Consider the following 13,116-nt stretch of genomic DNA (forward strand, 5'->3'; position numbering starts at 1 on the left):
AAACAATTGGATGACCCTCCCATCAACAAAGAATAAAAAGACATGACTCTCCCCTATTTCCTCCGGTGGTCCATTCCATAAATACCGAACGGTCCCTAACCACTCAAAATGCCTATGTATTACTTGAGTCAACTTCAAGGCTTTTTCTAAGTAGAATGAACCCTGTAACACATCAAAATTAAGTTGAGCTAATACTACTGATATTACTTAGTTAGATAAAATTACTTTTCTTGCTAAAATGAACCTAATCACACATGTGAATGAACTACATTAAATGGAGTCCAGACTACAACCTGGTAAATAAATGATGCCATAAAAGTTTTGTTATTTCTATATCCCAAGCACTACATTTTGATTAATTTAAGACTTCCCTGTCAAAAACAACAACAATCTCAAATTAAGAAGAACAAGATGGAAAGAGATTTGAGATTATAACATTTATTTAACTTCTACCAACCTACTGTTTCAAAGGTTTCACTTCTAACGATACCGTTGATTACAAAACCAAGGCCATTACCTGCAATGTTTTGATAAAGGTAAATATGAGACAAAACAGCATCACATCGAATCATGTTGAAAATGTAATATCTGTCAAAATAATTGCAGGAAGAACTTTGTATGATTTGTGTATTTAGATTATGGTTTAGGGCGCATGTTCGACAGAGATCCTATGTCTCAAAAGTGTGCACCAGTTTTGGTGGATATTTAAGTTCCAGAGCATAGGTAAGTCCAAAGAGAAAGGTAGCATGCTTTTGAAAGGTTGGTCAGACATCTGACCACTGGATGTCCTTCTACAATGATGCAGATGGCATCTGGTCGACAGCACATGTACATTCATTGAGCAACTGCTGAGCTCGGCGTGCACCTCAGTTTCGTCATGACTCTGTTGGTGGAAATAAAGAAGAATAAAGAGTTTGGTCAGAGAAACAGGTAATGAAATAAATAGATTGGAAAGGTAACAAGACACAAAGTCAAAATTGTACCATTGTTGCTAAAGGTGATACTTCATTAAACAGTTACGCTAGTAGACAGCAAATATCAAAATCAATCTTATATAGCACGTGGTTTTTGATCAGCAATTCTTTTGCATTTAAGTCTGAGTCACCAAAGTTGAAGACCCCAGCAGTCACCTGTATCCAAGTCAATTTAAAATTCAAGCCATGGACCTATAGCATTTGCGAATCTGTAACTTTAATCCGTAAGTATGCCTGCTGTGTCGGCCAATCTTAATTTGCCATGACAATGGTCTGGTTTTTAAGACTGCATTACAATAAAAGGAATGCAATTTTAGACTGTTTTCATTATCGATTCATTACAATTCTGTTCAACTTAAGTCCAGGATTAGTATTATCATGTGACATTTTGTGTAAACAAGACAGTGTAATGTAACAATCCAAAATACTAGCTTCTCCTATATATATATATATATATATATATATATATATATATATATATATATATGACTGATGACATCTTATTTTTTATGCTGCTTTGATTAAACCTACATTGTGGCATTCCATTTACAAACGTTCCCATTTTACAAAGACATTTCCAACTTCATGCTTAAGATTTATAAAGAAAGAAATTTAATTTCATTAATTATTTCTGACACCATATCTCCGTATCCCATACAGTAAAGGCTTGTGTCATGTATGAGTATATCCGCATGCTACAATATTATTAAACAATAACATAATTTGAAGTCCAAGGGGTCTTTGGGCTACATAGGCCTATTTGAATGTTTAAAAAAGTAGTAAGTAGAAAGCAAAGTAAAATGGATTCCCTTTACACGTATATTCCTTTATGAAAGATATATTATATTATAAATATTATTATAACATATGTTTACAATGTAATTGTTGAATACCGTAGATGCAGTGTAGGTTACGGTTTCGACCCTGAACAGATGTTGGAGCAGATAATGCTGACAGAGCAGCAGAGGGCGGTATGACACAAAAGGAGAGAAAAGCACATGGCTACTGGCAAAGGGTGTGTTTAGGGTGTTAAAGCAGCGAATATTTGTGTGGACACATTGTTGTGTAGCCTATATAGTGTTAAAAACAGAAACATGCCATCATAGGGTTTAAATAGGCCTAATAAAAAGTGTTAAAAAGTTGCAAACAGTTGGCATATAGGCCTAATACTAAGAAAACACCTCCACTTATGGAGAACAAAATGTCACATCCTGATTGAATGTGCTTTGAGGTCATTAGTGCAGGAGGTTCAGATGGAGGTGGAGAAAGTGAATAACGTGCGGCCCCTCCTCCCTCCCTCCTCCTCTCTCCTCTCCCCTGGCCGGAGCCAAAGCCTCCCTCACCTCGACTCGTTGTCTCCAGCGCATCCCGGGTCCCTGCTTCAGCCTCCCACCTCACTGACCGTATCTACGTCCAGTTCAAGCCCGGAACCTCACCATGACCTCAGCGAGAGGAGCAACGGGGACGTGTCGACCAGAAACCTACTTATAACACCTACTTGAAAAAGGTAGGTTTGGGTTTTCTCAACTGTTGTAGCGCTGCATGGTTAGCCGGCTTTATCATGTACAAATGGCCAGACGGTTTCAGTCCTACTTTCTCAGCTGAAAATATTGATGTATCTCGGTTGTTATTGTGAACTGTTCAGCATATTACTGCGACAAGGTGATTTACATTACAGCTGCTCAGTTCATACAGTATAGGTAGCCTACTGTACTGTGCAGTTCTGAGTTTCAGGGGATTATGAACCTAATTTTAAAGCTTGACATTAGTCAGAACATTTTCCCAAAGTCAAAGTGAAAGTCATTCATGTCACTGTACTGACCCCAGACATCACTGCATTTCCTCTAATCGATGTCTAACGCAGCATTTAGACTTAATGGTGTCTAATTCAATTTCTTCTTTAGAAATGTCCAACCTGCCAATTGCATGGTGGTTTGTTATTCTAGTCTACAATTTGTTATTTGTTGTTCCAATGATACACCAGAAGAGAGTAACAACTTAACTATTGTTTAAAGACAGATCATGTATTGAGTGTGTAGAGCATACACCAAGCTGAGCACAGCACACACTGGAGATGATTAAAAAACAAAAATAACAATGAGAAATGGGCAGAAAGACTGAGTCCATTACTGTACCATACACACCATCACATGAAATATACAACCAGCCTTTAGAGTAAGCCAATTACATGATGACTTAACTAAGCTATCCTAGTCTTTTGTTGTTCTCTGCTTCCTTATGAAAGTAACTCGAGTGACCTACAGTACACTTGTAGTTCATTTTAACAGGATGTCATGCAGATACCACAAAAAACTACATTAGTATCTGTTGTGGTAGTAAATCACAAGAGATTAAAAATCCTGTAATTGAATTACTCCTCAAGAACTGCACAATCTTCCCCTTAGAGCAGGCTAACAGCATAATGGTTTCACTTAAAGAGTTATTCTAGTCTTTTGTTGTTTCAGTTTGTTGGTTGGCTTGATAGTAACAGTAGTATTATGACATTTGTGTTCATGTTAGTAGGATGCCATGTAGATATTATGCAAATTATTAGTTTTAAATACAGTAGACAAGGAGATTAGCAAACCTGTAAAATGCCCTGAGGTTACACCGACAAACTTGATTATGTGAAGACCTTATGGCATCACACCAAGAGGGGTCCTATCTACATAATGGCCTACTGTCACTAACTGCCTCTACAGTAATATAACAGTACATGTATGCTTGTTCTTGTGATGTTTACAGTGTGAGGTACTGAGTTTGGATGTTGCAGTTCACACATTTCATTAAGGATTTTTGCTGCTCCAAATCCACTAAAACGTCAGCCAGACTCCAGTGAGAGAGATGAAAGGAATTCTGCCCAGAGGATAAGAAATGTGCTCAGATATTCAGTGTCCCCCCAATTATTTAATTTCATAAGGGCACTGCAGGTCTGTAGGGTTATACAAGACACCAGCCACAGATGGAGAGCGAGAGAGATGGAGGGATGTGACAACTGAAATACTGGAGGGAGGAGAGAGAACATGGTAAACAACTCTCATTGCACAGTCTCCATTAGCAGTGTAGAAATTGAGTAGAAAGCATTCAATAGAAGAGAAGAGTGTATGACAAGAGATGCTGGAAACTGTAGCTGAAAGCTGATCGGCCCAAATCACATGGAGAGAGGTAGAGCCGCTCTTTCTCAGAAGTATTGATTGGCGGCTTGCTGCCTCAAGCCCCTGTCTCCCATACTGTTTGTACCTTCTAGTATGCTCTACAAACCCGAGACTGGGATGTATAACTCACCCTTGCAACTTCATCTCTCATCTTTCTGCTATTAGCCGAGATAAAACACAGTGAGTGAAAGCAGTGAGGTGTGTGATATTAACAGGTCAGCATAAATGTGTAGAGGGGAAAGTGAGAAGATGAGGAGCCACCAGTCCCCAGACACTGTGTGCCACAGAGACAGATGCAGTTCTCTGCTGAATGTCATTTCCTCATTATGGCTCTAACAGACCAAATGGTGTGTGTGTGTGTGTGTGTGTGTGTGTGTGTGTGTGTGTGTGTGTGTGTGTGTGTCTGTGTGTCTGTGTCTGTGTGTCTGTGTGTGCTCGCGCCCGTGTGTGTGGTTGTAATGCCTGATTGATTTTGTACTTTCTCTCTTCTGCAAGGCAAATGTTTTTCACACCCTGAAAATGACAATAAATGAGTGCATCACTTGAACACATTTGTTGTTGTTTTTTTAAAGTGAACACTTTCTTTGTCACACTTTGTTTCAGAAGAAAATATTGGTTTATATGGTTCTCACTTCACCCGCTTTTTATTTATGACCACTTCAACCGTCCTCATTCCTCAGTGCTTCTCTTCAAAATAAACGTGACTTCTCCACCTACTCTTCTTTCCCTGTGCAGACAATCCCATGGGCTATAGCAGAAGGACGCTGGCAGAGTGGAGATGTTCAGAAAGAGGCCCCCTCCAGGTCAGTAGCTGACACTCAACACACTCTTGTGCATTAATTTGCGTTTCCTAAGTGTCAGTGGTCCTGGTGGCTTGATGATGGTGAAACAAGGGGATATCTGTTGGCGGGAAAGCTCACACACTTAAATACATTAACATGCAGGTATAAATGCACACAGGATGTATGGAGGATAGATTCTAATCTCATTTTTCAAACCAAGTCTGGAGGTGTTCAGGGATGCATTAAGAGCACACTGAGCACAAGCGTGAATGCAATCATGCGTTATAGTAAATTTACTTACTCTACTATACTTAATATATAGGCTAATGGCATACTGTATGTTGGTGGATGTCTAGATACAAACAATGTCGTCACTGGTGGTGGCTGAAAGGACTGAATAGAGCACATTCTTCCCTAACCACGTTTTCCTTAGTTTTAAGAAGTCAAGTTAAGTCAGATCTCAGCGAGAACAGCATCATGATAAGGCCAGTTGTAAATGTAATCTGACTTTTAATATCCACAGTCAGTCTGAATAAAAGATACATATTATTGCCAAGTGCAAAGGGGACCACAGTGGGACAGTGATAGTCCTACATGCATGGTTGGAGGGCAGAGCCTCAGAGATCTTAGCATCAAGGATGCATTACAGGACATTAAGGAGCCCCATAAGTCACATTTTGATATGGAAATACATTTTACATTTGATTGTTAAGTTTGTCTTTTATATGCTATGAAGACCTGCAAACGCTGATACACAGCTGCAGTGTGCAATGGCATTGATTTTTGTTGGGGTTTTCCTTGGATGCAATTTTGTAGTCATGTCATCCACTCTTATACTATATTTCCTGTTCTGTCAAAATAAATAGCCTACAGTCAGTTTCCTTATTATGGCTCTAACAGACCAAATGGTCTGTGTGTGTGTGTGTCTGTGTGTGTGTGTGTGTGTGTGTGTGTGTGTGTGTGTGTGTGTGTGTGTTTGAGAGAGAGAGAGAGAGAGAGAGAGAGAGAGAGAGAGACAGACAGAGAGAGAGAGAGAGAGAGAGAGAGAGAGAGAGAGAGAGAGAGAAAGCGTGTGATAGGCATCTTTAATGTATCGGCACGAGGCTTGCCGCACAGCACGTGCACTGGCACCTGCCTGGCCCTGCCCACTGCAGTGCATCTTCTCCCTTAAAAAACGGGCAGGAAACTGGACCGTTGCACGAGCCACTTTGGCTCTAAACGTCACAGTCGTGCTCAATACGCTGATGCTCTTTAGATCCAAAATGGCGCCCAGTTTCCTCATTCAGCGACTCGCTCAGCTGTGGGATCCCTGCAGAGGCGGTTGCCATGGTAACGTCCGTCAAACCCAGAGCCTATATGGTTACGTAATGCTTACAGCGGACAGTGTTTACGTTGTGGATGAGACTTGAGCTGACGGTGCAGACTTTGCACATGGTGCGTCAGTTGATTGATGAGGCTGCTGTGGTGCAGAATTGATCAATCACTTGTGATTTTCGTATGTGCGTCATCGAGACAAAAACTTTACATCCTTTAGGATAGGCCTAAGCTATGTAGGCTATAAACAAGTCTACAACCTACATATTTAATACTTAAAATATATATATATATATATATATATATATATATATATATATATATATATATATATATATATATATATATATAAGTCTGTATAGCGACAGATTAACTGTGGAGCTGCTGATTGGCGTTATTATAAAAATGACCTCAGTGTTTCTGCGGCAGGAGAGAAAGAAAACAGAGCAAGGGATGGACTGTCAGTGCGTGCGTGTGTTTGGAGAGGCTATCGAGAGAGGAAGCAACAGAGAGGCAGGAATGGGACGGTGCGCAATTAATCCAACTTGATTGAAGTTGGGACCGAAGCTTCATCCCCGCGTCCTTGCGGAGATGCGGCGGTCATTAAAACAGCGCACAACAAGAATTTAGACGGCGACTGTTAGAAAAGTCAAGATGACAGTACCGAAAGACATTCCGGACAAATGGTTTCCAATAGTTCTCCCCCTGAAAAGAAAGAAACAGAAGGGACTAAATGGAGCCAAATCGACAAAGAAGCGGACAGGTATGAGTTTGTGTGACAATTTAAAGGCTGCATGTGATTGAGCTAGAATATTCTCCCGCAGTCTTCATCATCATCAAGTTGTTGTTGATTGTACATCTCACTGTTCTTCAAATAAACATCACTTCTCATCCTCATTTCAACTGAGTCAGAGTTTCATTCCTTCTTCTTCATCTCCCTCACCTCATGTTATAATTAAATGTGTTTGTGTATGTGTGTGTGTACACTGTACACCTTATCATTTTACATGTCTGCGTTTTATTAGACATCAGCATCTGACATCAACTGCCAAACAGTAGATTTAATAACCGCAAAATAACAACAATTGTCATTCTTACATACTCAATAATTATGTCTTCCCTTTTTCACTGCCAACCAGTGTTTTGGGATCATTGTCACCTTTGTTATTTTTCTGTTTTCAGTCCTATGTCCCAGGAGATAACCTGTCTGATGCGTTCTTATAATACAGCCATGGTCTAATGTGACTCCAACTCATTGCTGATTATGAATCTGTGCAAAACAAGTTAACTGAATCTGAATTTTGCATAAGGATGATGTCCTTGTTGTCTCTGCTGCCTGAGACACTGATCAATCTTCCAGGCGCCAGCCTCCGCTGTCACTGCACTGCCTTGTCTGTATCCTTATTCCTTAGCTTAACTATCACAAATCACACTGTGCACCTTCACTTGACCTCCAGCCCAACATTAGTCTGTCACTGTGTCACCCGCATCGTTTTCCAACAAATTAGATCACTGTGTGTGTGTGTGTGTGTGTGTGGTGTGTGTGTGTGTGTGTGTGTATTAAATCAGCCACAGTGAGCGATGATCACGTCTGCACAGAGCCTGGTCCTGACTTAGGTTTAGTCATGGCAATGACAATAGCATTTCCCATAGCTCACATTGACTGTGCTCTTTGGTTATTGTTGTTATGACTTCAGTCTGTGTTCACTGTGTTGTGAGAGTGTGTCTCGCTCATGGAGACATAAGGAGATTCTGAGCTGTGGCACGTGCCCTCACATGTCCAGCCAAGGAGGGGAAGAGTGTTAAAGAGACAGGGATGAAAGAAAACGTCTGCTTTTGGATTAGACTACATTTATCCATTCTGTGTAAAATAGTATGATGAAAGTATTTTAGTGTTAATCAATGTTTATGCGCTCCTTTATGTCTCAGTTGTTTATGGAAACCTTCCGCTCGCAGCAGAGTAAGCCTGAAACTGAAAGTTTCTCAGTAATGGAGCTTTATAGATTTATACTGACTTGCTGTGCAGCATTGAGTCTGCGTCAGGGCTTCTAATGCCCTTGAAGCTGTCAGAGACATCAAACACTTAGCCTAATGGGCAGTTTGCTAAAGATGCTCTTGCATTCAGCTTGGGTTGGACAGCTTGCACAGCTGGGACAGGCAATGCCTGGTCCTGACATCAGTGTCTCTGTGCTTACCTGGCACAAGCATCTTGCCCTCTTTGGAGGGTTAATGCAGCTTTGGCACTGCCTGTCGGACACATCTCTCTGGTGAACACTTCCCCCAGAAAGCAATGTAACAACCTTCAGGTAGATGGGAGAGGTGCCAGAGGGAAAAGGAAAGACGAGGGACAGGATTGGAAGAGTTTCAGCGGAATAGATGTTAAAGGATGTGCACCTACACAAACAGACAAATCTGATATTGTTATACTATCCCGAGTTTAGAAGAGAGGGCATATCAAATATCATCAGCACAGCTGGATTCTTATATGGTGCAGTTAAAATCTAACAGCTGTGACATTCCCTCACTCAAATTCACTTTATACAGAGTAGATAGGAGTCGGTTGATGCACTAAAACCCTTTATCTTATGCTACAGGTGTACTTATTTTCTCCTGCTGCCACTCAGCTACAGTCTGGAAAGTTCTAAAGGGAATATTTTAACAAAAAAACAATAATAGTTTAGCTTATTTTTAGAAGAGGCCTATCTTTTATTGTTAGTTACAATGTGGTCTATACGTTGAGATGATTTGAATTTGATTTTGTTATATTTATACTGTGCAAGCTATTGCTATTGCATTTTGGGCTGCATTTGTGGGGAATATTGCCCATCAATGACCAGGACTACTTAATGGAAATATTTAATACATTTTGCATCAATATGATGGAGTACCTTGATTTGTAAGGTCTTGAACATGCAAGCAAGTTGTTAACATAACAGATGTTCCTGTATGGTTATTTTATCAATAAAGATTTTCTCATCAGAAAATGTACTATATATAATATATATCAACATGATCATGATATATCAATAAAGGCCTAATATGAAATACAGTATATGTCAATATTGCAATATAAAACACAAAAATATTAAATATTCAACACATTGCGATAGGGATATTGTCCACTCGTTCTGTTACATGACAATAGCACCTGATAGCAACTTAAAATGTGAAACAAAGGGAGAGATGGCAAATAATTTGTATTTTCTAACTTGACTAAATCCTGTAACAACAAAGGTTATCTTATGGGATCTCTTTAAGTGGCCTGTTTGTTTGGTACAGCAGAGACTAAGATTAAACATGGCTTCACAGTGCTGCAGAAACACAGGAAACCACAGTGTCTTTGTTTATGTGTTCGCATGTGATTATGAGGCAGGCCTCTGTTGTGTGATGTCCTTTCCTGTGGCGCCTCATTGCCTCGCAGTCATCAGTCAAAAGTTTGTTGAGGACTTTGTGGTTTTGGTACAGTACAGTACCTCTGTGCATAACACATGCTTTTCGACCTGAATTTTATATCTGCGCGTGTGCGTGCACGTGAATTTGGTATAGCCCTGTGCAAAACAGGCCAGTCATTTCATTTAAAAAGCAGTCTCATCAATATTAGAGGAGACAGGCCTGGCGGAGGAGGGTGGAAACTCCCAACCTACAGCCTAAACAGAAACCTAAAAACAGCAAGAGGATAAAGAGCAGGGTCAGGAGGGGAGACAAATAAATACTACTATTCTCTATAGATTTAAGTCGTGAGTATAAGGATTCAGTGCTTTATCTGTGACTACCTGTAATGGCTAGGTAAATGCACAAACATAGTGGACTGTCTGTCTCCTTAACTCTCTTTGTCTGTCCATGTCTCCAGAGGATTTTACTGATATTGACATTCTTTAGGAATTACAATTTGTCCTGTTATGCACTTTGACACACAGAGATTCAGATGTTTGGGTGCTTTATGTACTATATATATTTTTGTTGTGATATCATCCTCATTTTGTGTTCTTGCAGAGGAGGAGAGACGGGTCAGAGCCAATGACAGAGAGTACAACGAAAAGTTTCAGTACGCTGTAAGACAGTTTTCTCCTGTGCATTTTCTAAAATATGGTCATATAATATTAGAGAGAGTATTTTAATCTTTGAAGCAAATCAACTGAAATATTGTGAGAGCCCGTATAATTTCTTTTTCCCCTCTTCCTCATCCAGAGTAACTGCATTATGACATCCAAGTACAACATCGTCACCTTTCTGCCAGTCAACTTGTTTGAGCAGTTCCAGGAAGTAGCCAACACCTACTTCCTTTTCCTGCTCATACTGCAGGTGAGAAGAGGAGCTAAAGGGATGAATAATGAATGGGATGAAGGAATGGAATAGAGGGATGTAGGCCTACACATGGCACAGGGAGAGAGAGAGAGCGAGAGAGAGAGAGAGAGAGAGAGAGAGTTAGCTTGAGAGAATTCAATGAATTTAATTTGGCTGGCTAGTCCACACAGCATTCCGGGATGGGAGAAAAAAAACGTGCTCTGGTTTATTGGCATTTCTTTAAACCAATCACAATCATCATGGGTGGCACTAAGCACCGGATGGATCAACGGTGCCGTTGCAAGATGGCCTCGGGAAGGAACTTGTTTTTTAAACGTGTACGTTTAAAAGTTGTTTTAGTCATGCAACAGAAAACTAGCTGTCTGGATTTACCCTGCAGAGATCTGAGGAGCAGTTAACCATAGTCCTCATAAATCCACCGGATTTTAAAATTGCAACACAAAGAAAGTCGAAGGTACCGAACATTCCGCGGAATTTCCGGTGGCAATCCCGGAAGTGGAACGTCGTGGATATAGACTAGGGATAATGTAGAGCGAGCCATTCACCCCGACAGGGTCATGGGTGATAATGCACAGAGGGGTCTTGAATCAGCCTGAAGTGGGCTTCACGTCAGGGTCCTGCATCACCCCTTCCAGGTTCTAATAGGTGATAATAAATAATTATAACAGGTATGGTAAAACATATTAGTAGACGGCAATATGAAACACATTCAAAATCCAGTTATTTGGGCGCCTGGGTAGCTCACTTGGTAGACTTGGCGCCCATATATAGAGGTTTACTCCTCGACGCAGCGGCCGCAGGTTCGCCTCTGCGGCCCTTTGCTGTATGTTATCTCTTCAGCTGTCCTATATCAATAAAGGCCTAAAATGCCCCCAAAAAATCTGTTGTACGAGCGTGTGACAAGAAGCTGTTTATAAAAGACAGAATTAGTTAGCATGATTTAACAGCTTTCTGCAGTTGAAGGACCTGAAAGCACAGCCACTGCTGACTTTAAATATATGGAATAAAACACATCCTACCAACCAGTTTCACATGAACACCTTTCGCAGCATGGTTGTAGGGCTGGCAAACATTTTTTACAAACATGTATGGTCCCCAGAGGATGAATCCTAATGACTTTGGTGATCGTCGACTTTTTCTCATCCAGCAAGTCAAAATTGAAATTTGTCCAATACTTTAGTTTATGACTAAATTCTTGTAAAGCTAGTGGAACCTCAGCTGTACATTGTGCCTAATGCTAATTTGCAAATGTTAGCATGCTAACATGCTAAATTAAGATAGTGAACATGGTAAAAAAAAAAATTGTACCTGCTAAACGTTAGCATGCTGTCATTAAGTACAGCCTTACAGCATGGCTGCTGACTCTTAGTCTTGTTGTGTTTTAAGTACCTCAGGTGAAGGATTATATATTCTTTCAATAGACTTTTCAATTGAAAATTGTACAACCTTAGTGCTTCTTAAACTCACTAAATGAACTGGAACCATCGTACCAGCACCTAAATACCCAGTATGGTACAGTCAGGTGCACTCAGGTTTTTTTTGCTGTGTGGCTAGGCCCGGGTCAGATGTAGCTATCTCTGATCACACTCTGCCTTTGTGTCTGTTTTCAAACTAATCTGCACATCAACCTTCTCTCTGCCTCTATCTAGTTAATACCTCAGATCTCCTCCCTTTCCTGGTTCACTACCATTGTGCCTCTTGCTCTTGTGCTGAGTATCACCGCAGTTAAGGATGCCACAGACGACTATGTGAGCATGTTTTTTTATGCACCGCAAAAAAACTTATTTCTAGCAGACACCACTTTGAATGTAGCACACTAACAAGTGGCCTTCTAAATATGGTGGGCTTGACTCAGCTATTGAAAAGCTCACATAGATCTCTGTCTCTTGCAGTTTCGTCACAAGAGCGACAACCAAGTGAACAACCGTCAGTCTCAGGTCCTCATCCGTGGCTCGTGAGTCTCCTGTCTCGTCATTTGCAACTATGCACTCGCCAGGGCTTTTGTTTCCTAAACTAAATTTGCTGATTGTAAAATTAACTATTCAAGTTTTATCAGCCTTTCTTTGCAAGGTTTTCTTAATTGCAACGATTTTTTAGCTTATCTAAGTCTTATCTCTCTTTTTTGTTTTTCTCTCTGCCTCGCTGTTTCAGGCTACAGAATGAAAAGTGGATGAACGTTCGAGTAGGTGATATCATTAAACTGGAAAACAACCAGTTTGTGGCAGTAAGTGTCTCCATCACAGTGATGTATATCACCACACATGCACAAGCACATACACAGTGATCCGTAGTCTTGCATGGCACATTTTAATTAAGACTACTTTATCTACCTGCCTAGCAGTGGACTGTTCAGGGATCAGCCTGTAACCATCTAGATATGCATGTTATTAAGGCTATTTATACTGTATTGTAGACCAAATGCTTTTGCTAAATGGATTTCAGTACAGTATAAGGAACATACTGTACTGAAATCCATTTAGCAAAAGCTAGTTAAGGGACACTACCTGCTGTTGTTTATTATTAACTTGTTTGCAGATACAAAAATTCTCATTTATCATCACTAATTTTGTTCCTATACCTTCTGTG

At 40.3% G+C, this 13,116-nt stretch overlaps 1 protein-coding gene across 3 annotated transcripts in view; it reads left to right on the forward strand.

Annotated features, from left to right (window-relative positions):
- The first annotated feature begins 2,266 nt into the window (after nt 1-2,266).
- The window catches only part of atp8b2 (ATPase phospholipid transporting 8B2), a 34,035-nt gene continuing 23,185 nt past the window's right edge, over nt 2,267-13,116 (forward strand). The window contains exons 1-7 of one of the 3 annotated variants that reach the window (XM_028580493.1): nt 2,267-2,481; nt 4,865-4,932; nt 10,219-10,277; nt 10,414-10,527; nt 12,180-12,278; nt 12,423-12,484; nt 12,682-12,754. In XM_028580493.1, the coding sequence (XP_028436294.1) occupies nt 4,908-4,932; nt 10,219-10,277; nt 10,414-10,527; nt 12,180-12,278; nt 12,423-12,484; nt 12,682-12,754 (432 nt within the window). In that variant the 5' untranslated portion in view covers nt 2,267-2,481; nt 4,865-4,907. Of the gene's footprint in view, nt 2,482-3,969; nt 4,001-4,864; nt 4,933-10,215; nt 10,278-10,413; nt 10,528-12,179; nt 12,279-12,422; nt 12,485-12,681; nt 12,755-13,116 lie in introns of those variants that run through there. The other 2 variants (XM_028580494.1, XM_028580495.1) reach the window with 2 other exon arrangements.

This window comes from Perca flavescens, chromosome 6 (genome assembly GCF_004354835.1).
Source record: "Perca flavescens isolate YP-PL-M2 chromosome 6, PFLA_1.0, whole genome shotgun sequence".
NCBI classification, from domain to species: Eukaryota; Metazoa; Chordata; class Actinopteri; order Perciformes; family Percidae; genus Perca; species Perca flavescens.